The sequence below is a fragment of the Bombus vancouverensis genome, chromosome 5, assembly GCF_051014615.1.
Source record: "Bombus vancouverensis nearcticus chromosome 5, iyBomVanc1_principal, whole genome shotgun sequence".
Classification (NCBI taxonomy): domain Eukaryota; kingdom Metazoa; phylum Arthropoda; class Insecta; order Hymenoptera; family Apidae; genus Bombus; species Bombus vancouverensis.
The window spans coordinates 14,690,336-14,715,675 of NC_134915.1; the positions used below are offsets into that span (position 1 = coordinate 14,690,336).

General features: G+C 35.5%; 1 protein-coding gene across 8 annotated transcripts in view; it reads left to right on the forward strand.

Annotated features, from left to right (window-relative positions):
• Shab (Shaker cognate b) overlaps window positions 1-25,340 on the forward strand; it is a 69,657-nt gene that overhangs the window by 34,315 nt on the left and 10,002 nt on the right. For 4 of the 8 annotated variants that reach the window (XM_076618569.1, XM_033338393.2, XM_076618567.1 and 1 more), the window contains 3 exons: window positions 8,755-8,838; window positions 15,862-16,134; window positions 18,218-18,445. In XM_076618569.1, coding sequence (XP_076474684.1) covers window positions 8,755-8,838; window positions 15,862-16,134; window positions 18,218-18,445 — 585 coding nt within the window. Of the gene's footprint in view, window positions 1-8,754; window positions 8,839-15,861; window positions 16,135-18,217; window positions 18,446-19,326; window positions 19,425-19,718; window positions 19,878-24,847; window positions 25,212-25,340 lie in introns of those variants that run through there. The other 4 variants (XR_013058367.1, XR_013058368.1, XM_076618570.1 and 1 more) reach the window with 4 other exon arrangements.

Genomic DNA, 25,340 nt, shown 5'->3' on the forward strand with positions numbered 1-25,340 from the left:
TTCCTTTACGAATCTTTCTCGCCAATGTTTCGAATAGCCTCGTTTGCGGAAATTATAATATTTACTCGGTGACAACACATTGAAACAATATCGCGTATGTTAGAATACGGAGCTTGGTCACCATTTATTTTCTTCGTTCTTAACTTTCTCCGTAAAAACGGTTTCTCCGCTTACATATTTTTAATACAAAATTGTACGAAACATGTACGTTCACGGAAAGAATGGTCAACCTTGCTCGGTACGATACATACAAAATTAACAGAAATGCTACTACAATACAGAGTTCTTCTTTATACAAACGCATCTATACCTACCAGTGCTGATAAAGTTACCGTAAAAATCTTCAGATAAAAAGTGCACGATTTTGCAATCTGTTACTTCATGTAGACCAATAAACATATATATACATATGTATACAGTTTATATAAAATATTGTGAATATTGTTTTTTTTTAAACGTCTTCTAGTTACGTGCAAAATATAGTAAGATAACGAAACATAAGAGAAATATCGTGATATAGAAGAATAATTTGATACTGTGAGGTATAGAGGTTCCGAATAAAGGTTTGCGCAACTTTCGACTTTAACTCTACTTGGTCGCGTGTTTTCCCGACAAATTCTTTCCGAGAGTTTTACCGTTCATACCGCCTCTCGGCAGATAAAATCTACGCGATTGATTTTTTTTTCTTTTTTTTTTTCCTTCATTTAGTTCGCGAGTGAACCGACGATCTGCGGAGCCCGAAAGAAACGACATTAACTTCCCTTGATGTTCGCTTTCCCCTTTACTCGTCCACGCTATTCGAATTCAATAATCCTTTAACAATTGCGTATCCTCGATTCATCGAACTTGTAACTCTTCGGATTTTTATTTCTCCGCGAATTAACGATTCTTCTGAAAGCTATCGTCGAACGTTCGTTGCTACGTACGATGTAACACGTGTGTGTAATTGATTGCAACACACATTTGTAAGTAATCGTGGTAATTTGTAAATAGCAGTGTACAAACATTGGAAGTTCGATGAGCCGAAGACGATAGAGTCATTGAGAACACTAATCCTCTCATCATAACACGATCTTTTTACGTTATATTGGCTTCTATCCTTTCTAACGTTGTTTAACAAAAAGAAAGATCGATAAGAACTTTGCAAATGAATTCCATCCAGTGAATTACACAGCAATCGTCGAGTAAAAAAAAAAAATGAATAAAAAGATAGAGCTTGCTATAGATAAGTAATTACGAGCTGAAATGAGAGACGAGTGTTGATAAATGAGAGGATTGAGGATATCACGAAGATTAAAGGACAGTGAAGACATCGATCAAAGAAAAAGATAATATAAGACCGCGTAGAGTGAAAAATTGGCTCCATCGAATGCAATAACGTGTCGTCCAAGTGCTTTTTCGTCGGGAAACGCGCCGGTCTAACGGTTGCATCGTCGAATCGGATCTTATCCTTCGACTGGCAGTGCTCCTTTCGCACATCACTGCGGTCCTGGAATGCTCGCTTATCAATAACGAATGAATGAATGTGCTTTTCTTTTAGAACACAGAGAACACGCAGGGCACCGAAACTTAGGCAGCTATACGAATTTCTGTAAATGGAGGTTCTCGATCACGATTCGTGTGTGCGTCACGTGTATACAGTGCACCAGCGATCACGTTTTCAAAGCACACCAAAGCAGGATAAACTGTTAAAACGTAGTCGTCGATGTGTTTCTCTCAATTAGATACTAACTTGTTTCACTTTTTTCTGTTCACATAGATTCTAGGTATGCCAATAGACCTTTCGATGTTCCTTCAGTTTCTTATCAGTTGGCCTGAGAATTTCTTTCTTTCGTTGATCGTTATCACGTACGGCCGTCGATAACTAACTCTGCGGAACACAGAAATAATACACCACGTAATCGAATAATGCCATCGCAGTTCGTGCCGTGGAAATGTTAATTTCAATCGAACTACGTCCCTTTTAGGTTCTCCGCACGCTCTACCAATTTTTATCCACAAAAACTTGCACACTCGACGTTCTGTAATTTCGACAAGTCGTTGGAGAAACGTTGACGCATCACGCGGTCAGATAACTTCTCCTCGGTACCGCTTATAATTAGCGTAAATACGTTCAGCAGTGCAACTACAAAATAATTCAATCGATCGTATCAGTTACACGTAAGGGAGTAGTTACACTACTGAATCTATAAGACGATAGATTTGCAACGTGCAATTTTTCTATACCAATTGCAAAGGATAAATGTTCGTTTCGTTTGAATATTTGTAAAGATTACTTCGTTGTTATTCGTTATTAATAGGAAATTCGTTATCTGACAGCAACGACTTCGCTCTAAACTATTATACTCATTAAACTCGCAGTATTAATTTCTCACACTGGATTACGCAATCCCGTTACGTTTTACGCAGTTGGCTGCAATAGTACGATCTATTTTCACTTTTCAAGCCGATTGCTCGCGGCTATCTTTCGGAATGCAAGTGTTGGTTGCGCGATCAATGGCAACTGTTTTTAAAAAACGAAAAAGAGAAGGTTTACGAACGGTGCTTAAACGATTCTCGAGGAAAAGTCCGATAAACGTAGAAAGAAAATGATATAATTGGGAAACTGAGAAAGCACAGTGCCGGTCATAAGTATCAGGACCTTCCTACTCGTTGCAATTATCGAGAAGCTGCAGCAAATTTTACTATTTGAAATTTGAATATTTCACGTTGTAAGCAACGTACGAATGAATTGACAGATTTATAATAAAATAACTAAAGAGACAAAAGCAACGGGAGGTATCCGATTTAAGTTAACGCGGGAGAATATGAAACGTTGAAATACTTATGGTCCACAGTGTGCGTAGGGAGAAAGATTATTGCAGGCAGCAGCGTGCCGCAATTCGTGAGCCAATGATGAGTTCAGATCCATTCTTTCACCATTGGCGGTAACTTTCTGACGGATTTCGTGTCGGTATGTTACAGGCAATGTCCGACAGCGCGCATTGAACCACCATCGTTGAACAAAGCCGCCGAAACTTTCGTCACACACACGAATTACCTGCTACTGTCGGACCTTGCCGAATCTCGTTCTCTTTCGCTGCATGTGCATTGTGTGTGTCGGTCGCTCAGTCGAAAAGAATCGAGCAAAATCCACGAAACTTTGAATCTTTGAATCGGGTTCGATCCTCTCAGAGAGAACTGTAAAAGCAACTAACGAATGAAAATAGTTACGGGGAAAAAAAGGAGCAAAAACGAGATTAACAAAAAAACAGAGAAAGAAAAAAAAAAGAAAAATGAAAAGAAAAAGATAGAAACGAAGGATTTAAAGTTTTCGAAAGATGTACACGGGAAACAGTTTTGCGCGTTCAAGAGAAATCTAAACGGTCTTTCCTGGCAACGTCCGACAAGATAGAAACTCCGCAAGTTTTCGTAGCAACTGGCAGCCACGAGAAAGGCAACGGCAGAATGAAAACGATGAAGTGCGAGAGACGAGAAAGAAAATGCGTGACGATGGACGATAATCCGGGGGTGTGAGGCCGCGGTACTTGGACGTCGGACCTTGCCGTGCTCGATCCGAGAAAAGCGCGGAACGCTTTTGTGATTGCACTTTTCAGAGATACGTTTTTACTGTCTTCTTTCTAACGCTCGATCGCCCCTCCGTTCTGTTTCTTCTATTTTTCATCGTGTCATGCCGCTTCATGCCCTGTTCTCCTACGCGCGTTTCTTCGTTGAAGGATTTTTCATTTTTCAGCATTTTGAATTATGCGGATACGCTATCGTCTATAAGTTCATTTGGACACTTTTCGCAAATATGTAAAACGTATTTCAAGAGAAAGCGTTTAATCTAACTTCGGCTTCTGATCTTATGTCAGGCAATCGTACAAAGTTAGTAGATGAAAATAACAGTTAATCGGTATAAATAAAAGAACAAGAATTCGTTGTCTTAGTTTTTAACTATCCTGATTCGATTTTTCCAAAGAACGTAATTAAAGAATGAAAGTGTGTCTTACTGTTGTAAAGAGTACGAATTTTTACTTTGTAAACGAATATTCAGTTCTTTTAAGTCACACGTTAAGCTTCACGATCTTTGAATGTGAATGAATTTTTGTCCCGCGAAAATCTTGGGATTACGGAGCGAGTGAAACGTTTCTAATCGCACTCTTGAAGTTTATACGATTTTTAAACTCTTAAACATCTACCACGGACAAACGTGAAACCCTAGAACGATGCAGATATACTTTCTGTTTTAGTTTAAAAGCGGAATAAGAGTAGGTGACCCGAATACACAGGCTCGAGTATTAATATGGGCTAGTTGAACTTTTAAGAATCAACGTTTTTACTATTACTTCAATTATACAGTCTGAATTACGTATTTGTGCTATTAGTTATAAATTATGAATGAATTACGTCCATTCAGCTTGTTTTAACTTCGTGTCACAAAGCAAACGTGTTTTATATATTACATCGAAGTGTCACCTCTTAAAAATCTCCAACAGATTTGCCAATAAGTCCTGAAATAAAAATGCCAGTCCATATTTAAACCGCCTTCTATATAACCACTGTCAAATGACCCCAGTTAGGAGACCGGGTAAAGAATGAACTATTGAGAAACGTTCTTCGATCGTATCTTTGAAAATATGACAAAATCTATGAACAAAATCAAAATATCTTTGGAAACGTAACAGTATCTGAACATTCGGATTGAGTTGCACCAAACGTCCAAATACTTGTGAACGGTAGCGTATAACTAACTTGGCTCTCCCTTTCTTTTCTACTTCTCCTTCTTTTTCTCGTCTGTTTCAGTTGTTATCGGAAAGTTTATTGATTTTCTCTTGTTTCTTTTTTGGCAGTAGCGACTGTAATCATGCTGCAGATCAATGGTGCATTCGAGGTGTACGAGCTGTAACTAGAGTATATACCCTGATTAGACTGCTTCGTTGCTCGGTCGTGCTTGTTAACCACGTGTACGATTACTTTGTATGATTATAGACGTGTATTTTATTATTCGATTAGAAACACGATACACCTGGAAATTTAGTTAAATGCACGTTATATGCATACGTCCCCCATATGCGGCCATTCTGCTCAGCTCTATTATTACCATCTGTTGGGTGATACTAATTTCAATTTGTAACGCAATATACATTTAGCGAGACACGCCGAAGAGAAACGCGTGCTCTGGCTCGATCTTTTAAATAGCATCAATGTCGCATCACGCCTTTTAGCATCGATTACTCTTCTGACACCCGTGTTCTCGTTTAGTTCCGATCGTCGAAAGTGGGCAATTATAATTCACTCGTTGATAAAGTTGCGTACGTCGATCGATTATGCAATGTATATTGGAACGCGGTTTCTCGAGGTTCTAAATATTCTTAAGCAGAACTATAACGCGAAATTCATTAGGAAACGCTACGTCTTACGGAGACAACGTGTTTATCCGTGATAGACTCTCCATAGACTATATAAGTAAATAGCGTGTATTTAATTACTATCGTTGATGAACAGCGCGCAGGAAAATTGTATCGACGCTCAATTTAACGTTTAACAAGTGATATAAGAAATAGAAGAAAAAGAAAAAAGGAATAAAAAAAAAAAAGGATTGATATTTATAATTCTTGGAAAAAATAGGTGAACATTAGGAATTCTCGTATGATAACGAATATATTAAAAAATTTCGGTAGGTATGAGACATTAAGATTCGATATTTGATGAAAATCGGCTCTTTCAAACACTGCCTGTACATATAATTAACAATAACATATACATTGATAATACTGGCTGTAAGAATGAAATAATCGAACGTAACAGAATCGTTGAACTTATCGGGCAGTTGTAATTTCCATTGTCATATTCGAACTTTCAGCTCGTATTTCATTGTAATACGACACAACTCCACGTCCATTCTTATATGAAATAAAAAAATTTCTTGTAACTGAATAAAATTAACTTTAAATCTGATCTCAAAGGGTTATAATTCGATCGATTGTCTGGTTATCGAATGAAACCTCGAAGTTGGTCGGTGAATTAATTATTCGGATTAGAGACGATCGGTGAAATACATTTTCGATTGACTTCGAGGAAATTGTAATGGAATGGAAGACATATTTTTTTTTTCATTGAAATAATATAAACTCGATTACAATTTTAAAAAGAATAGAATGTGGAGAATGTTTTACATTGCTGTTCGAAAAAATTACTGCATTACGTCGACTTCGAGGTTTCGTGATATTCGTTCTTTTCACATGTCAGTTTAATTTACCACGTATCGATAACTTTTTGTCTTTATGTTATTCTAGATAACGAACGGAGTTTATTAATTTCATGTCAGCCCTTTCAGATCTGTATATTAACAATTAACAAGGCACACGATCGAACGCAGTGAATCTGAAAGGGTTAAATGTCGCTCTTCTTTCCGTAAAGACATACAGGACAGCAGGTTCGAGGGACGGTTCGTTTTAAAAGTATAATTGCGATCAATTGATCTCGCGTAAGTAACGAAAAGCAATTGTGACGTCCGTCCACACACGATGTTAATTTCTTTTCACTACGATGCGTTTCACTGTCACTCGGTATATACGTACCTCGATGAACACATCATTACACTTTATGTATCATTAAACAAGCCCACCGATTCATAAATAGTGGTATTGAAGATTATACAAAATAGATTATCTCATTTTATTTTAACCCTCTAAAATGGCCTATTTTCTTATGAGAAAAGAGATGAATCGCAGTTGCATGTACTGTCGTATGTAGGTAACATATGTAGGTATAACGTAAGGTAATAATTATTATAATTAGACTGTGGATATTTATAGAAATTCATATTTTTAGAAGTACAACTGAAGAAGTGAAATCTACGCAGAGATTTGTATCACTCAGCCAAATGATTTTTTTGGTATTGTGCGCATTCCTGCACCTTCAAATTGCCCACAAAATGCATAAAGATCCTCAGACGAGCTTTTGTCTTTTTGTCCTTTTATAGTTAAAAGGGACGCAAGGTGTGCGTCAACGTCAACTACGTAGCTTTCAGCGTGAAACGTGAAAGATAAGGATATTATGTAATCCGCTATCTATTTCAAGATAGAGGATATAATGTGAATTCAGATATGATTATTGACCTTTCACATTCCACAATTGTATTTATTTCAAGTAGTGTTGAACATTTTCCTACAATTTCGCATTCAACCTTTGTATAGTATTTCCTTCTTATTTTAACTTGCAAATTATGCGCTAACAATTTACCGATAGAAAACCGGAGACTTTCTGTATATTTATCTATGGATTCACTTTACACAAAGCAAGATCTATGAGTTGAAAGTTTAGTTCATTGCGTTTGAAAATGTTATTAATAGAATTAATTCTTTTTTAATGTTACTGCAGTAAATATACACATGGAAATGAATATTTGCTGAAGTCTTGATAGTAGTGAAAATAAGCGACTAGATCAATATGTTCTTTAACGTACAATAGCTAATACATTTGTCGAACTTCAAACGCTACCATTCTATGAATGAAAGAATAAATATTATGTCTATGGGGGAGTGTTTAAAAACATCGTATTGCTTTCTGTTTTCTGCTGCGGTCTCTCACAGAGTTAATAAGTAGAAATCACTCTCAAATTGTACATATGTATATACCTATCTCAATATCAAACTTTATTTCATCTTCTTTATTTCTCTTTGTTTTTGTTTGGTTCTTATGTAGTCTCGTTAAACTAAAACTACTAGAAATAAACCTAATAAATAAAACTAACGGCTTGTGACAATCGATGTTTCTATGATTCTTTTCATATTTATTATTCTCAAAATAACGTGCAAAGAAGAGAATGCTTTAGACGCAAGGTCATGTAACTTAACCAAAGTTTAGAATTATTATATCTTCGATTTAAAAAAAAAGTCATACTGTCATTTTCATCGAAGAGAAACCGAAAAGAAAAAAATGTCGTATATACCACGATTTATGAATTGATTTCACGCATTACAAAACGTCCTTTCTTTAACAGATTCATACAATCGTGATACATTTTCCTTTTCACCCACGGCTACGAAAAATTTCTCTCTCTGGCTCCACGTGATCATACGTTGCCTCGTTTCCTGTTCTCGTTTAAGCCTTTGAAGCACCGTTGTCGAAGGGTGCTCCATAAGATAAAAAAAAAGGAAAAGAAAAGAATTGTTTATAACGAGGAACAGAGGTTACCGGCGCGGTGGCTGTATTCAATGATCGACGCTTCTTGCGAAAACTTTTATTCGTGATACAGTTGTTCGCTTAGAAACAAGGTAACTAATATCACACAGAAGTTTTTTTTCTTGAATGCGTGCTTCAAAGGATTAATTACATGTTCGCTCGTTCGAGATGTGCTTGAATTATTTCGTATCGAAACGTCTTTTAACAAAAAGGAAAGAAGGAAACAGATATTAATTAAGACAAATGTTATGAAAAACTACTTTAACATTACAATGTTCAAAACAAAAACATTACGACACATGACGACGAATTCAGATGAAATTTCTAGTTAGAACGTTGTTGAAAGTTTGCTAATCCTATTTTCCATTCGAAAATTTCTAGTTGTTTAAAAGAATATGCTTCTAGATGAAGGATATCGAACCGATAGAACGACGTTACTTCACCGACGTAATATTCGCCGTAAATGGAATTTTCTTACCCGTGGACAAGGCGAAGCAAGAGCGAAATGATTCGATCGCGTCCGAGCGGGGCGAGCCCCGTGTGTTACGGAAAGTAAAATAGGAAATTGTGTGTGTGACATTGTAGGATGAAGAGAAAAAAGACAGCAGAAAATTCGAGAAAAATGATGAAATACCTAGCGAATTCGAGTGTTGCTTTTGTACTACGAAGGTATTTACGATCACTAACGTTCTTCCTTAGGCGGCACTACATACACCAATGGGCTGTCGAGAGAATTGGGACCAAGGGGACTAACATTCTTTCTGTTACTCTTCATATTTTTTTTTCTTTTTTTTTTTCTTTTCTTTCTCTCGTCTCGTCTTGAAATCTGTATTATGTTACGATCTCTCTTTGCTGCTTTGTGCCTTCGCCAGCGATGTCTGATCGATAGAGAACACATACTATCGCGCGTGGTGGTAGTATACGTTTGTCCCCTGGCTTCTTATTTATCTGTCCGCTACTACTGTACGTTCTACTACAGCCGATGCACGGTTTTGTACGTATGTATAGTCCACTGGGTGTATGCACTGCCTCCCCCCTTCACCTTCAACAGAGCACAACTTTTCCATTGACACGATACCAGTTCATTCAAAAGCTTTAGACGCAACCGTAGCTCCTGCACTAATTTGACTTGCGTGTAAACTCGCAATTTTGTAGGTCAAGGCACGGGCATCGTCATCGTGCTTCACGTCGGGAGCGAAATCACGCCACTGAACGAAACACGATGCCTTTGGCTCTGGCCGTACACCAACTCCTTTCACCTGATCCTAAATAGAAAATATTATAATCTGCCCTACGAACAAGTTTATCCGACGAGCAACAGCTTGCTTAGCGATGCTAGGCGATCGCTTCGAGTCGAAAGCGATAAGCGATAGAAAATTAAAAGGATAGAAAATTTATATGATTTCGGAAAATCCTATCTCCAAGAACGTTCCATAAAAATTATCTCTATTACAGAAATTATTTTTCAACGGTTCTAAATGAAATTTACGCGACTCTTAAGATCGTACATGTATGTTAAACAATTAATTTTAAAATTACTTTTAGTTTGCCAGAGGGAATGTCAAATGCAGATATACTTTTTAAGTGTAGGTAGCTTCTTAAGCTCGACTCAACGAATATTCGTCTCTGTGTGATCTTATATACATATCATGAGTCTTTACTATAAATGGGAACGATAAATATATTTAAAATTGTAGAAGCCTGAACAATATTCAGGTTTACAAAGGGTTAAAAATGGATGTTTGAAATTTGTCTTTGATTTGATTCATACAGAAACTCATTTTAAGATACATGTACGACACGTACATACTTTTGCCCGTGAAACTGGGTACACTAATCGTTGGGCATATTATAAGTACTAGGTATCTGCGAATTGAAGTTTCTTTTTGTATTATCCTTATGAAGTAATTAATATTTCTCTGTTTCAAAAATAAAAAAAAGAACAAACTTAAAGAGAAACGTTATAAAAAAGTACAAATATTATTTTCTTCCAATAACTTAACAATTCTTTGATTATTCTCTAACAACGCTTGGAATCGTTATTACAATAACTTGCTAACAAGCCTTTTATGTAAATTTTAATTAATTTCTAATGTACATGTCCTACTAAGATTACCAAAATCATAGCATTTTATTTCTTCTTCGATGATATGCTCTATCCAATTAACAGCGCAACGAGTTTTCTTCATCTTTTCGTAACGTATCGTGAATTGTACTTTCTTGTTAGAATTGGAATAATTGCAAAACATTTCAAATTGCATCCTCGAATTATTCGCACATGCCTACTATATAGTATTTACTTAAACCGATTTATACTTTCTCTTTCTTTCTCTCCGATGGATAATTTCCTGCTTTCAAGTTTCAAACGAACATAAAGTTTGCACGCTAGTGTCGTGCATGAATCACGCTGGCAATCGTACGAGTAGGCTAGAACGAAAGAGAATTTACTCGTGTTCAAGCAATTTGCTTGCAGGCTGTTAACGATTCGGACAAATGTCTTGACACGAAACGCCGTGCTCCGACTGGAACACATTTCACTTCGAGTGCTTCCGTAACGAATATTCGCTACGACGTACCAACTTTACACGATACATTATTTCGTACTATTCACGATTTTCCGGTGATTTCGCAACGAGACCAATAACGCGGTATGCAGCGTGTATACAAATTATGTCCACGTTGCTGTATCCGCGTTCGACATTCGCGTCCTTGTTATTTTAAGGAAGGATCCTCGCGTAACAAAAATAAAAGCATGTCATTTTTTGTGAATTTGTTTCAAGCTAATTACTAGCCACATGAGACTAGACGTTCGTTTCTGAGATGGACAACTAGTCTCGAGGTATAAATGTAATTTTCTCTATTTCAATTCATTCTTATCGTTTACTGGCTTTTCAAACTGCCGAATGTTTAATAACTTTTTGAATTGGCGTGCGCGATAACTGAGCAAACAATTGATCGATCAATTTCAGGCGAAATTCATTCGCTTTGTTGTAGATTTCGCCTGGGATGGAATCTCAAATTTTTATTCCATTATTTACTCGTAATATTTTTGTTTAACTATATAAATTCAAATTGTCCGGTGTCCTTCTAAACAGAAGCGTGTATCGATCAACTGAACGAGTCCTCTATTTCGTTTCTACATTCTCGTTCGAAATTCCAACTAACTTCCTTGGAAATGTTCACCTCCTGGAAGCAGGATATTATTGCTTCAATGACGTTTATCTCACACGACGACTGGATGTCTTAAGCGAACGACATTGATTGACTTACTGATCCCTTTCATTAGCTCATTGGCTGCAGATAGCAACAGACACGCATACAATAGACTTTCATTCACCTCATCATCGTGCCGTGGCATGATCAACTAAAATGGTATATACAACCTGATTAATTAGCAAACGTCACGTAGGATCGTGTTTGTCGACGAGTTGCACTTTCATTTAGCAAATTATTAGTCACGATATCTTGCAGGGATCGCACGATGTTACTTACAATCTGTTGCTTCCTTTTTTTTTTCTTTACAACGCGACACAGTGACAATGAAATGAGATACAATCGCTGAATACATTGTATTCCTATACGTACGGTGTACGTGGTTGATTGATTGTACAGATATGTATTTATCTTTAAATCGTTGAACGATTACAGATCGTTGAATATAATTTGCAAGAGATTGATGTCTACATATTGTTAAGTGTTCATCGACCAACAATCGATCGAATAAAGAAAATTAATTTACGCGGAGCGTGTAGAATGAGGCATGAAATTATCTAAAACGTATACTCTGTAGAACATTTTTATGAATATCTTCTGAATATTCGATATGAATATATAAAACTTCTTGAAACTTTACAAGCACTGTAATGAGATAAGGCTATGATTATATATAAAAAATTGGAGAATATATTTATATAAAATCTAAGAATTGAGAATATATAGAAGTTATAAAATATTTGCTGTTATTCGCTAAACACACACCTCACAGAGATCGCGAGATTATTTGAACAGAAAATTTTCTGTACAATTAATAAATGGACTGCCAATTTTTATGAGAATTTATATTTTTATAGACACAATTAAAGAAATAGAAGTTGAGTAGAGATTCGTTTTACTTGTTAAAAATTATAACGAGTATCCTATTATATTTTTGTACGCATATTATTATATGCTTTCTGTACATTTCTACGTATTCAAATTTTGCACAAACGCACAGAAATCAGCGGTCTATCGATAAGCTTTGTTATCTAATGGAACCATGTTTAGCACCAGTTAGAAAAATAAAACAACTGTTCGTACCGTATACTAATTTTTTACCAAATAAGTTTTATTAAATATACATATATTTATATTTTAATTTCTTGTAACTTTTCTACACGTTTCCAGATTGATTTCAAGTATTAAGGAAATTGCGACCTTATAATTACGACGGTCTTGTCTCATTATAGCGTCAGTGAAATTTCAAGATATTTCGCGCAACACGCGCGACATACTCGTAAAATTTGTCCACAGTAAACGTTCAAGCATTTTCGCGAGTACGCGCAAGTACGTACTGACTGTAGTTATAAAGAATCTTCATAAACGTTCGAATGCTTTCGCGAGCTACTGCAAATCGCTCAACGACGTTACAATCGAGCAACAATCGGGAAACGCTGTTTCAAACGATTGCATCCCATTCTCTGTGTCATTTAACGAAAAATAGGATTCGAAATTACACGAATAAAAAAGGTAATCTCATGTGAAACAAATGCGACAGCTGTGACAACGACGAATGCGATTCTGCAGCTGCTACACTTGGTCACGTAATGCTATTAAAATCTCGGCGACCAAGTTTTATTTGAACAAGCAAAGTTCGTGCGACAGAAAATCGCGTATGAATTTCCGCAATAGCTTCGATTTAATTAACGATGGTCCGAGACTCTGACATTGCTTTAATTTCAAACGAGATCATTGTTGCGCGAGCTGGTGGCCAAATAAAAGGCAATGCTCGAATTTCGTCAATAAATGATACTGTTACACGTATACAATCGTCACTTTCCAATTTCCAGAGCGTACAGTTTCCACTTCAAATTGACCACGTTTTTCCATCTCTCTCTCTCTCTCTCTCTTTTTCTCTAGTTGATCATTTTTCCAGTTTTCAATCTTTTCGCGGTAAACCCGGGTGAATCATTTCCAAACAGAAAATTTGAACCATGGAATGTACGCTTTCTACGAACAACGATCTGAATATGGATCGTTCGAATCCGCTACACGATCTCAGTCAAAAAATACAAAAAGAGAAACCGAGGCGAAAGAAAAACAGAAAGAAAACATCGAAGAAACACAGAGTATTTCGTATAATACGAAAGCTTGAAGATATCGTGTTACGGGTTCGGCAATACACGCTTGTTTCACTTTTCATCTTTTCAGCATGCTGTTCTTTTTCTTTTTTTTTTTCTTTCTTTCTTTATTTCTTTTTTTAGAAACAGAACTACTCAGACTAACAAAGCACGATAACAGCATATACAGATTTTGCAATGATTCTCTGAATGTACTATACTATTACGACTTGTTGCATCCATTAGGACAGTTGTGGCAAGCTTTGGGAATACGACTAACTAAATTGCAAACGTTGTTTTTCTTAAGTTCCGCACCTTATTACAGGCCCACATGTATATGTACTTGTATATGTACCGTCTTCCTCTAATCTACTTAATGATCGTGCAAATGCGAAAATTCTGGACCGCATCAGGCGAGTATATAATACGGAAAGTAGAAAGGTCACGTTATACGTATAGATAGCGATTATTTTAACCAGCACACGATACCAGTTTTCTTCCTTTTTCTCCATTAACTATTAATACATGTATATACATACAGCACACGAAGGGACTACTTTTTCAATTAAACGAGCGCGGCTATCGTCGTTAAACCTGGAGCCCGGAGCAATTCGTTTCACTCGTTCTTACACTCTGATCAATTTAAACTAGTTTTTTAGCCGATAGAGCGATAGATTGATGAAGACGAAGAGAAACGGTGCAAAGGGCTGTTCGAGCTACTTTCAAACGTTATTACGAAGACCTGCGAAAGAGAGACCTTTTCGTCGACTACGTTGTCGATTTAACGCTGCTGTAGTCCTTTAGATTCTTGCAGCTAGATTTCGCTCCTCTGTTTCAATAACGAGAGGAGCTTTTAGTGCCGCGGAAAGAATTTTTACATAAAAGCGAGACGAGAAATTGTGCTATTCGATGGAACGTTTCCTCTCAAACGTAGAGGATACCGCAGCGAGTCAAGATTTCTGGCGAGACGACCGATATCAAACGAAGAGTTTATTGGTACAAAAAGATTCGAAAGTGTTATATTTATTTATAAAAATTATAGTTATATCGTTCTATTGCGGTTTACTTTCGATTTTGTATATTTTAAATAGCACAAATCTTTCAGGTATACGGAAAGACGGATTTGTTTTCCTTTTTTTTCATGTAGATTTTAACGACGATACGGTGATACGTTTTATTTTAATTGTCCGATGCTACGATAGTTTAATAATAATTTAATCTATTTCTGAATTACCATTTGCGAAATGTCATCTTAATGTTGATACATAATATTGACGGTCTCAACAAACGAACATGTTCATATCGATCACATGTGTCACATCGATGTAATCAGGTCGGTTATTGATTCCGTTGATTAGAAATAAATTAATATATTATTGTGGTATCGGATAATTGAAATGACAATGTTACCATATCGTTGAATTTATCCTTTTTCTCGAGTTTAAGGATAATCTGGTAAAGAAAGTATCATTTAAAAGACTATAAAGTGATTCTAGTTTTTGTTAAAAAAAGAATAACGCTTGAAATTTTTTACATCGATAGATTCTTCATTGATTACCAATTTTGTTCGCAACATTTCGTGCTGTTGTCAAAATTACCTCTTTTGTCATGGATCATTCTCTGTATATTTGATTGTTCTGACATCGTGCCAGATGTGCCAGAATGTTGGTTCATCAGAAAACGCATACACTTTAACACTTCGTCTTAATTGCTTATTTTCGTTGAAATAAAATTCTCTGTAGTAAAATACTCGCTCTCATATTTGAATAATAAAAAATCATTTTCTTTTTAATGGGAAATGATCTAAAGAACGCAACAACCATACAAAGAAACATTTTACCATTGTATATTGTTGTAATTATTTACCGACTAACGTAATAAATAATTTCGATATTGTAATTAGCTGCATCGCGAATAATTATAATATTAAGTCATTCTCGCATTTTGACGATAGGAAAACATTTTTTTTTTAATGAAAAACTATGCAAAGAACGCAGCAAGGTTAAATCAACAATTATACAAAGAGGCGTACTACCATTGTATATTTGCCTTATCGATCGTCTATTGACTAACATAACGATGCTAATACCATAATTAGCTGCTTCGCGAATAATTATAATATCAACTCGCACTTTAATAATAAAAGAACATTTTTTTTTTTATCGAAAATAGAGGATGATCCAAAGAACGCAACAACGTTAAATCAACGATCGTACGAAGTTCCAAGTCTATTCACGTTACAACCATTTATCGACGAGTGACGCGCCGTTTAATGTTAAATTTTTAGGATCACAGCGATGTTGAAGGCGACGACGCTTGGCTATGCGGCGGTTCGTCTTCGACAAACCGAGACTTTTCACCTTGGTCGTGTTTCTAGGAATACAAAGAGTTCAGAGACGCGGAAGATATAATGCCACTGGCGACCAGCGACTTTCGTAATCCCATCTGCCAGGAGATGAAGTCGATGCGATCCGGAGGAATCATGTCGATGGAACCGGTCGCGCATCAGCAGATCTTCGCCGTGGAAACGAAACCGTCCCCGGCACAACCGGTGGATGTCCCCAGCTTTGGCAGAACGTACAACGAGCAAGGAAGCGTAGACAGCTCTGATACGTATGCCAGCTGTCAAACGCATCCGTCTCATTCGCAGGTATAGTATGGAATCGATTGGCCGCGAGAATCTGGCCGATTGAATTCGTGAATTCAATTCACTGAAATACAGTCGCTCGTACTAATAATATTCAGACACGTTACTGTCTCCGTATTTGTTGGTTCGTTAATAATAGAGAGGATGATCCAAACATAGCGTAGCTCGTTCTACGAGAATATCAACAATTTATCATGGCTTGAAATCACGTAAACAGTTTCGTCCTAACGATACCGTTTAATTAAATCTTTAACAAACAATTTTAACAGAACACCCAGGTTCGTGTCACGCTAATACTTATGCGCGTTCCGCATTTATTTTGCGTAATTGTCTTGTATAATGAACGTCGAGTGAAATTAACGCGGATGCTTTTATAATACACCAAGAAATTTAACGTGTCACGTAAAGAAAAGAATACTTTTTTTCACGAAGGATAACTCTGCTAATAACGTTTCTTACTGTATTTTATCGTAATTTATCGGAGAGAAAAGTAGTATAAAATATTAAATAAGAAGAAAGTGACTGTTCTCTTAAAGTAGCGTAAATCTTCCTATATTCTCTGAATTCACGTAAACTTCCGTGACTTCTGCTTTTCTCCTCGGTTTATCCGTTTCTCTTTCCCTTTCCTCCTTTCGTTTTATTCTTCCGCTATATAAATTTCTTCTTTCGTTATATTTATCATTTTAGAAAATGTATATTCTTTATATTCCTTCCATATGGTATACTGAACCGCGATTGAATTGCTCAATTATATTAGCATCGATCATAGCAGATATCGTTGGGAAATATAAAGAGCAAACGTTGTCGTTAGGAAGAAAATGTTTGCGTATTTTCAAGCTGCGATAAGTGATTCATATTTTCGCAAAATAAGCAACGCGATATTTAAATCCGTTCTTATTAACGAAGCAGCAAATACAGAGATACTGCTGTGTCAGAATATTAAATACGAGTAACTGTACGTATCCGCGGTGTGTCACGTTATTTCTACCTTTTTTTTTTTTTTATTTATTCTTCGTTTATTTTCCCGTATGTAATAAGATGTTGATTAATGCTTGCACTTTTCCTACTTTTTTTTCTTTTTTTTCTGCTGCTTTTTTTTATACTTTTCTTGTTACACGATTCTGCATGAATTTCTAACCATAATTAACGTATAACGTTGCTCTCCTCTTCGTCTCCGTATATTATCGTACAGTACGCGCAAAATTATTGTAACATGTTGCGCATATTGTTGCGTTGCTGACTGTTTCATCGGCGAGAACGAATACTAATTACCATAGGTTTCTTCTGCTGGTCATTCGGCGGATAACAATAAGGTACAACGCTAACTATCACTTAACTCGAGAAATTGCCGAACGAGCTAGTTCTTATCGTAGTGCGGACAATGCTGAAACTTTCGATTTAGAATACTTTTCTTTTCTTACCTTACGGTAGACGTTTTAACACGTTTGAATAAAATTGTAAATAATTTATTTACTAGACGTAGCTTGAAAGATAGAATTAAAAATTTGCTTCGAATGAAGGCAAGAGTAGTTTAGGATTTCCCTGAACCTAAGATGCCTACAATCTAGAGAAGAATTTGACTAGTTTTAGAGAAATATGTGAGTGAGCTTTTGAAAATGGAATGGCGACACAAATTTGCAATAAAATTCAGTTGAAGAAAATTGTTCTGCGAATGTATTTTATTGTTTAAGAAGATGTAAGAAACAACATTCCGAATTATTATGTCATTGGTTTCGTTATTTTATTATTAATTTCTTTAGTAAATATATATTTATTGGCATGTTTATATATTTACCGATACTCTTTGCGAGCATTCTATTACGCTTTCTATATTTGATACGCATCCTTTGGACGTACGTTAAATCAACGATAATATTCCTATGAATAAAACATACAAAAAGATTAAAGAGCGATTGGATAAATTTTAAACCTATCGCATAATAAATTTGTTCATTTTGAAATACATTTTTAATAAATTAACGAATATTTCAAAATACCAATTTTAAATGCCTGACACTGTCAATGATACAGAATATCTTACAGAAATCTATAGAGAAAATCTTATGCCAACTGCGCTGTTTCACAGGGCGATTTGACCGAAGAAGCAGACAGTAATCTGTACGTGAATCCACTGGAAGCTGCGGAGAAGTGTGGAAATAGAGTGAAGAAGTCCGCTTCCGGTGAAGTCGGACGTAACGTTGGCGACGCGTCACCGAGTGTTGAATCGTTAAAGGACGTTCGTCCCTTTAACGATGGTAGCAGGGTTACGTTAAACGACACAGTGCCCAAGCATAGAAAAATTCGCATTCAGCAGGTATGCTCGTTATTTTGCTTTTTCATCGATCCCTTTCCAATTGTCCATCTTTGCACGCGTATCTATGGAACATCCGTTAAACGCTGTTTATCCACTGAAAAGTGTGAAATCGCTTTAACTGTAAGGAATTTTGAGAAAAATTCTTAACACTTTCGCGTACGAGCTGTATCCTAATTATACGATGCTGAGTGAATAATTATCAAAAATATGAAGTTTATTGGAACGTTAATATAGATAGGGCGCGGTTTATTTAAAATAATAAAAATTTAATTATTTTTCTAGTTTATTTAAATTCATAGACTATGGATTCTAGTAAGTTTTCTACTAAAAATTTTTTATCATTTTGGTAATTCTGATCTATTCTATGGTTTATATTATAATTTATTTATGAGATATAAATCCATCTTGTAAAATTATATTATCTTCATAGGTACAAGATTGTTTTATTTGTTGAATATTACAACGAGTACTATGTTTTGGGTTTATTTACATATTTTTGCCTGTTACGTGCGTTCTGTGTATTTTTGTGCCGTCAAATTTCCCATAAATCCACAGTCTGGTTGTACTATAAACGCGAAACAAAAACAAATTCGCTTTCCGTTTGATATACTGGTCGAACAAGGATAACATTCGACAATCGATCTGATTTATTGTACATGGGCTAATGATATATTAACAAAAATCCAAATATCAACAAACATAGGGCAAGCAGATGCTATCTGAAATTTAATCCAATGTAATTTAAAATACAACATAGAAGAATGTAATTATTGACTCATCCTCGTAATTACTTATATATAATCGCACGTATTCGACGTCGTTCCTTCGTAACCATCGTTGTGTCTTCTTCACTCAATCTCATTATTTTCATCTCCTTATAGCTTCTTTCTCCTATGTACCAAAATTTAGAAAGTCTCTGGATTTTGGTAAAACTGCAGAACCAAAAGTGGATGTGTTAGCAGCTAACAAGTTTAGAAAGGTATTCTAGTCCGAATAACTAGTTTTTCATTCGATCTTTGATATAATTATTAATAACGTAGTTATCAAGGATGTGATTATTAACGTTGCAATTGTCGTTAAGAACGTACTAATATTAAAATATAATAGTTATAAGTACAATTATTAAAACGTTGTTATTAAACTGACAATGAAATGAAAGCTTCTTTCTTTTTTGTTTATTTCGATCATTTAACGTCGCATAAATCACTTGTATGGATTATTAGCGACACAAGGGCAACATTTACCATTTATTGTACAGTTTGGTATGTTTTAGGCAGCGTAGTAGGTTTTCAGTCGATCCATTGTCCTTTAAATTGTCTCTCAAGACGGCTCTTATGATGAATTGTTATCTATTTATGATGTGCCTTCTGCGATGAGAATGACGATGTACTCCTCTTCACAGATTAAAGGGTCTTTGTTTGAGAAGATATTGGTGAGTTTCGTGCAAGCTATTATCATTCTGGAGATTACGACATGGTCGTGCGTCTTGGTAGATTACGAACAATGGTGGAATTCAACTCTTGTACACGCTAATGTTATCTATTTAAATTTTGAATCTTGGAAAGCATTTTTTATTTGATACTACATTGCACAAATAGTCGACTCACATTTTCTGATAATAATCGTTCGTTCGAAAGGTGAAGCACAAACAAATGAACGTTATATCAGATTTCTAAATCCAATCTTTTTCAAGATTCTTTTGTCCTTAGTAGCGATGAAACAATTGCAAATGTTCGTACGAATTCATTTTTCTATGGTCGTAAAGGACACAAAGAAATTAAAACTAGACAGAAAGTTTCACCTATGAATTATACCTACGTATAAATCTAATATATCTAACTAAAATGTGTACTAAACCTGGAGGAGATTTAAATGTGTTGTAAAAGTTTGAGAATTAAAATTTTATACCTAGATTTACAACAGTTAGTTAAAATTTAATATCTAAATCTGGAAGGTTTCGATTGTATAAATTTGTAATGGCTAATTAAAATTTTATGTCCGAAGCTGTGAGGAGAACGAGCGATCCATAAAATCTTTAATGGCTAATTAATATTTCGTGCTTAAACCTGCGAGAGAAACAAGTGATTCGTGTAAGAGGTCTTTATACCTAAACAGAATTTCTTCGCGTTTTACCTATTCAGTTATGAATAAATCATCCGGTGGTTATATTCGAACGACAGTATCTATAAATTCAGATACTCCTTATAGGTGGTTATGCAAATGAAGCGATTGAATTGAAGAGTTGAGAGTTCATCGTGAGTGTTGAGGCTATCGCCCGAACTAGAATCAATTGTCTTTATCCTTAAATATCCATAAGCCTGAAAATTCTATCAATTTCTTCTCATACTCCTAAGAATACGTTCTCATGGTCGTCAACTCAAACGAGGAGCTAAAAGATTTGGATCTTTGTAACTTGCAGGGTAGAATACCTTTTTAACTTGTACGAAGACTTGTGCGTTACGTGGCTAATTGTCGAAAGTGTTGAGAAGAGCTCGTAAGAAAAATTATTGAAACAAACAAAAATATCTTTAAACGTAAAGATTCGTACGAAGGAAAGTTTTCAAGAAAATTTCTTAAGAGCAATTATTCTCATGAATTACTAGAGTGAAACGATCGCGTGTACCTAAGTCTGTGTTGTACGTTCAGCAAAATTTCTAAGCGTAATTTAATTAACCATTGACTAATCGTGCATGATGAATATTGCGTTTAATGTTTACTTTCTCTGTCACTGTGTGCGTCATCAAATTCTATTTTCGACCAATGAGACGAGTGTAAGGTTTTCGGTACGGTATTAATAATAATAATAATCAAACGATTTTCGATACGAACACTTACAGCCATCGATTGTGAAACAGCATGATTTCCGTTATATTATAGTTTCAATGGTAGTTTTTTTTAGAAATATTCCTTTTGTCATTTTTATATGATTTCCAGTCACATCATAGGTCGCACGAGATATTCTGATTTTATTATCTCTCTATAGCTTTTTTATTTTATTTCCTTTTTATGATTCTTTTAAGCTAACGACCTTTATAGGATAGAAAATTTCTCGATACGTAAACATACGTATACACACGCTTAGTTTTCCACTTAGTTTTGCTATCGCTATATCCATTCTGATATCGTAGTTTAGTCAGTTCAGTGTGGCGAATATGTAGTTTCTTTATAGCTTTAGCTTGCTTCGATCTAAACATATTTATACGTATAATTATATAAATACTATATATATATACACGATGTATTTATATAATTTATATACCGTATATTAGTTAATTTATTTATATATTAGATATTTATAGTCATCATTATATAATAAAATCACGGTCAAAGATATAAAGTTATACACGTGATAAACTTTTATGAGACTACCGAACAGAAATAGAGGATAAAATAGCGCTTTAAAATTTGACGAATTTTTCCTTGCTATTTGAAAATATGAATATGTATCCTACTCTTTTTCTAAGTATTTTACAAAAAAGTATATTACATTGTTGTAAGCAACCGTCATTCGTGTGTCATTTAGCCCTTTAATTATGAATTGCTACAGAAAAATCATTTGCTTATAAAATCTTGAGATCGCATAACTAAATTTGTATATGCTACAGATAGTCTATATAATTTCGTCTGCTGTAGGTTTTACATCTCTTTCTTTTTGATTGGCATTATTTTCAACATTTTCCTCGTTTACCTGCACGGCTGCGCGTTTGGTTACTGTAGGAAAATCGATGTGTTTAATTATTTCCTCGTCTTTGAATTTCATATTAGAACTTAATCATCAGGAGATTTCTATGCCTGCTAACTGTGTCATTAATCAGCTGTGATAACTGTGCAAATATATTCAAAGTTGATGTAAAGCATAATGACTTAGCAAAAACTTGACATCTTCCATAAAAGTTTCATTCAGACTCTTCAAGATATAATTTTCTTGTTAGCAAGCTGTTACACGCCAATATACTAAACTTACCTAGACTTGTCTAAAATTCACTGAACTTGTGCAGATCTTCGTTCGTCGTAAAATTAAGATGATAAGTGAAAATAAACAATATACAGTGAGATATATTAAAACGAAGTAATTGTTTCTAAACGTCTCCTCGTTGTAGCATCAGTTCGTTTTAATGTAAATTGAGATACATGTGTGTACACATATATTTATCTCGTATATGTAGATGGGAAAATTTTAATGTAAAATGAAAGGTATTATATAATATAAACATAAGCACAAACGTAATGTATACATTTTCATACATTGTATTCGTAAGAAAATTATTTAGTTTTCTCACCATGGGTAAAATTAGTTGTAAATGATCAAACGAAATATATTTTGGCTGTTATGTAGAAATAATCAATAGTCAAGTAATCGAACTCGACCAATAATCAATTTTACAAGCAACAATGAAAATGTCGATGAACAATCCAGTACTTCTCGTCACAAGTAGAAGCCTCTTACGTTGCTCAATGCTCTTAAAAAAGATTAACAGATTCATCGTCAATGTTTGATCTTTACCATGACAACAAAGGCGGAGCAAGTAATTGATAGTATCGCAAGGCAATCGATAATATTTTTCCGCGTTCGTTATAGCATTTTGATTTTATTCGTCCAAGCTATGTTACCTTACTATACACCACTGTACCGTTAATAATATTTTTACGTTAAAATACCACTATCAAAATACACATAGTTACGTATCGTTAACATTTCCATTTTATTCAAAAAAAGAAGAAAATGAAAAACTTGATCATTTTCGAAGGAAATAATTAAACCCTCAAAGCTTCGTATTATCAGATACCGATAGAATCTTTCCCTTTATCAATTTTCTACTCGCCTCTCAAAAGCTTATCGTTATTAGTGATGAGCTCAAGTATGTACGTACACTAATGTACACACGTCGCAAGTAGGTTCGAACCAACTCACCAAATAGATTCGAACTCTCTATAATTCTATTTCGACAAGAAGGAACGCTAGTATCAAATATTTCGAACCTAAACGCGACAGATTCGAAAGCTCTATAGAAAAGTACTTCGAGAAATGAAAAAAAAGAAAAATACTCGCAAGTAGAATCGAACGTTGGTCGAACAAGTTGGAAACTTTACGAGCACTTTGCCGGAGATTCTCTCTTAAAGTCGTGTTTCTCAAAATTCATAAGAAATTCTTCAACTTTATAAATCTACTTCGACATTTAGTTCGAAAGATAATAAAAATAGTAATTCGATCTCGCGATTCGATCGCTGCTTGTAAGAGGGTTCGATTCGTTTATATATCGAAGCTACAAGTAGATTTTCGAAACTTACGAGTACTTGTTCCGACGTTCGAGACCAACTTGAGAAGACCGAATGCACTTAGCAAGTACACCTTACGAGTAGATTGCGGATTTCTATGCAAATTCGTATTCTTTTAGAATATAATTAAACGTCGCAGTAGAATCTCGATAAGAAATTGATTTATCTATCAAATATTGTAGAATCTGTTACGTCTCTTCGTGTAACCGTGCATCTCGTGCAATTTTGCGCTTTCAAATTTTCTACGAAAAGTGTAAAAATCTGCATTCTGTTTATGAGTAGTGTTCCAACCCTGTAAAGCGATTACTGGATTTACTTGGGATTATAAATATGTATGTACACTACCATGCATACCTATTTAGCTATCTGACGCGGTAATATTTACTTCCATCGCCCATCCACTTATTTTTATCTCCGACTGTGTTTACGCTACTCTGCATAAGTATCTGGACACTTGATGCAATCCAATGAAAACGTTAATATTTTAAGTATATTCTCAATATTATTATAGAAGAACGTTTCTCTACTATTGATTACTGTCCTGTCTCTTGCCGTGACTGGGATCAAATGGTCAGCTAAATTGAAACTGAAACGAGGAATACGCCCGCGTCAATCAAAAGTTTCATATTCATCTGAAATAAATAGCTGACGCTCTATAGAATCTATATAAACAATTTCGAAACGTGACTGGAAGCAGGTATTCCGATCATTCCAACATCTCAACGTTGAACAGATACGCTTAAAGTCACTTAACTTAGGTGTTCTCCTAGAAGCTTTCTTATTTACACCAATTAATATCGACTGTTGTTTCTATCGATATCCACTAACTGACTGTACACAAACGAGGATTCGACTAAGCTAGAACTTTTTTCAAACTACATGTTACATATTTGCAGTAACTTGGAAGCCACAAGGCCAGATACTCGTGCACGGTACTGTATGTACGTGTTAGACTTGGTCCCATCGTTGATCGTTACGTCCCTTGCCATTTCTCGTTAGTCGAAACCGTAAAAATCCGCCGCCACGTTTCGAAACGATCCTCGCCCCTGCACTAACCGCGATAATTAAAAGGCTGCGATTGTTATTGCACGAGCTCTGACAGCGTATCATCACTGCTTTTTTCAGTTTCACGAACCGTCAAGATCGCAAACGGAGCACAGTTGAACGACTAGCCGAGGGCGATCGTACATTACCGAATGTGCCCTGGTGCTTGTCTGAGAAGGGTCTGCACAAATACACACGATACTGCACGTAATAGCCGTGCCGAAAGAAAAGACAGACGACACAGAGAAAGAAAGAAAGAAAGAAAGAAAGAGAGAGAGAGAGAAAGGGAGAGAGGGAGAGAGAGAGAGAGAAAGAGAGTGAGAAAAAGAAAGATTATTGTTTGGCCTGGCAGATTACCCAGAGGCGTGATTTATCTCGATTACAAAAGGCCACAGTTGCAGCGTAACCGACTTGCCGTACACTTTCAGTCGAGGAAACATTCCCGGTATTATTTTGTCACACGAATCGCTAAAAAAATACCCCTTCATCCGACAATTAACCTGCTTGCGTTCTCACCCTGTCTCGATTAATTGCATTCATTAACGCACCTCTTGCACTCGAGTCTATTAACGAT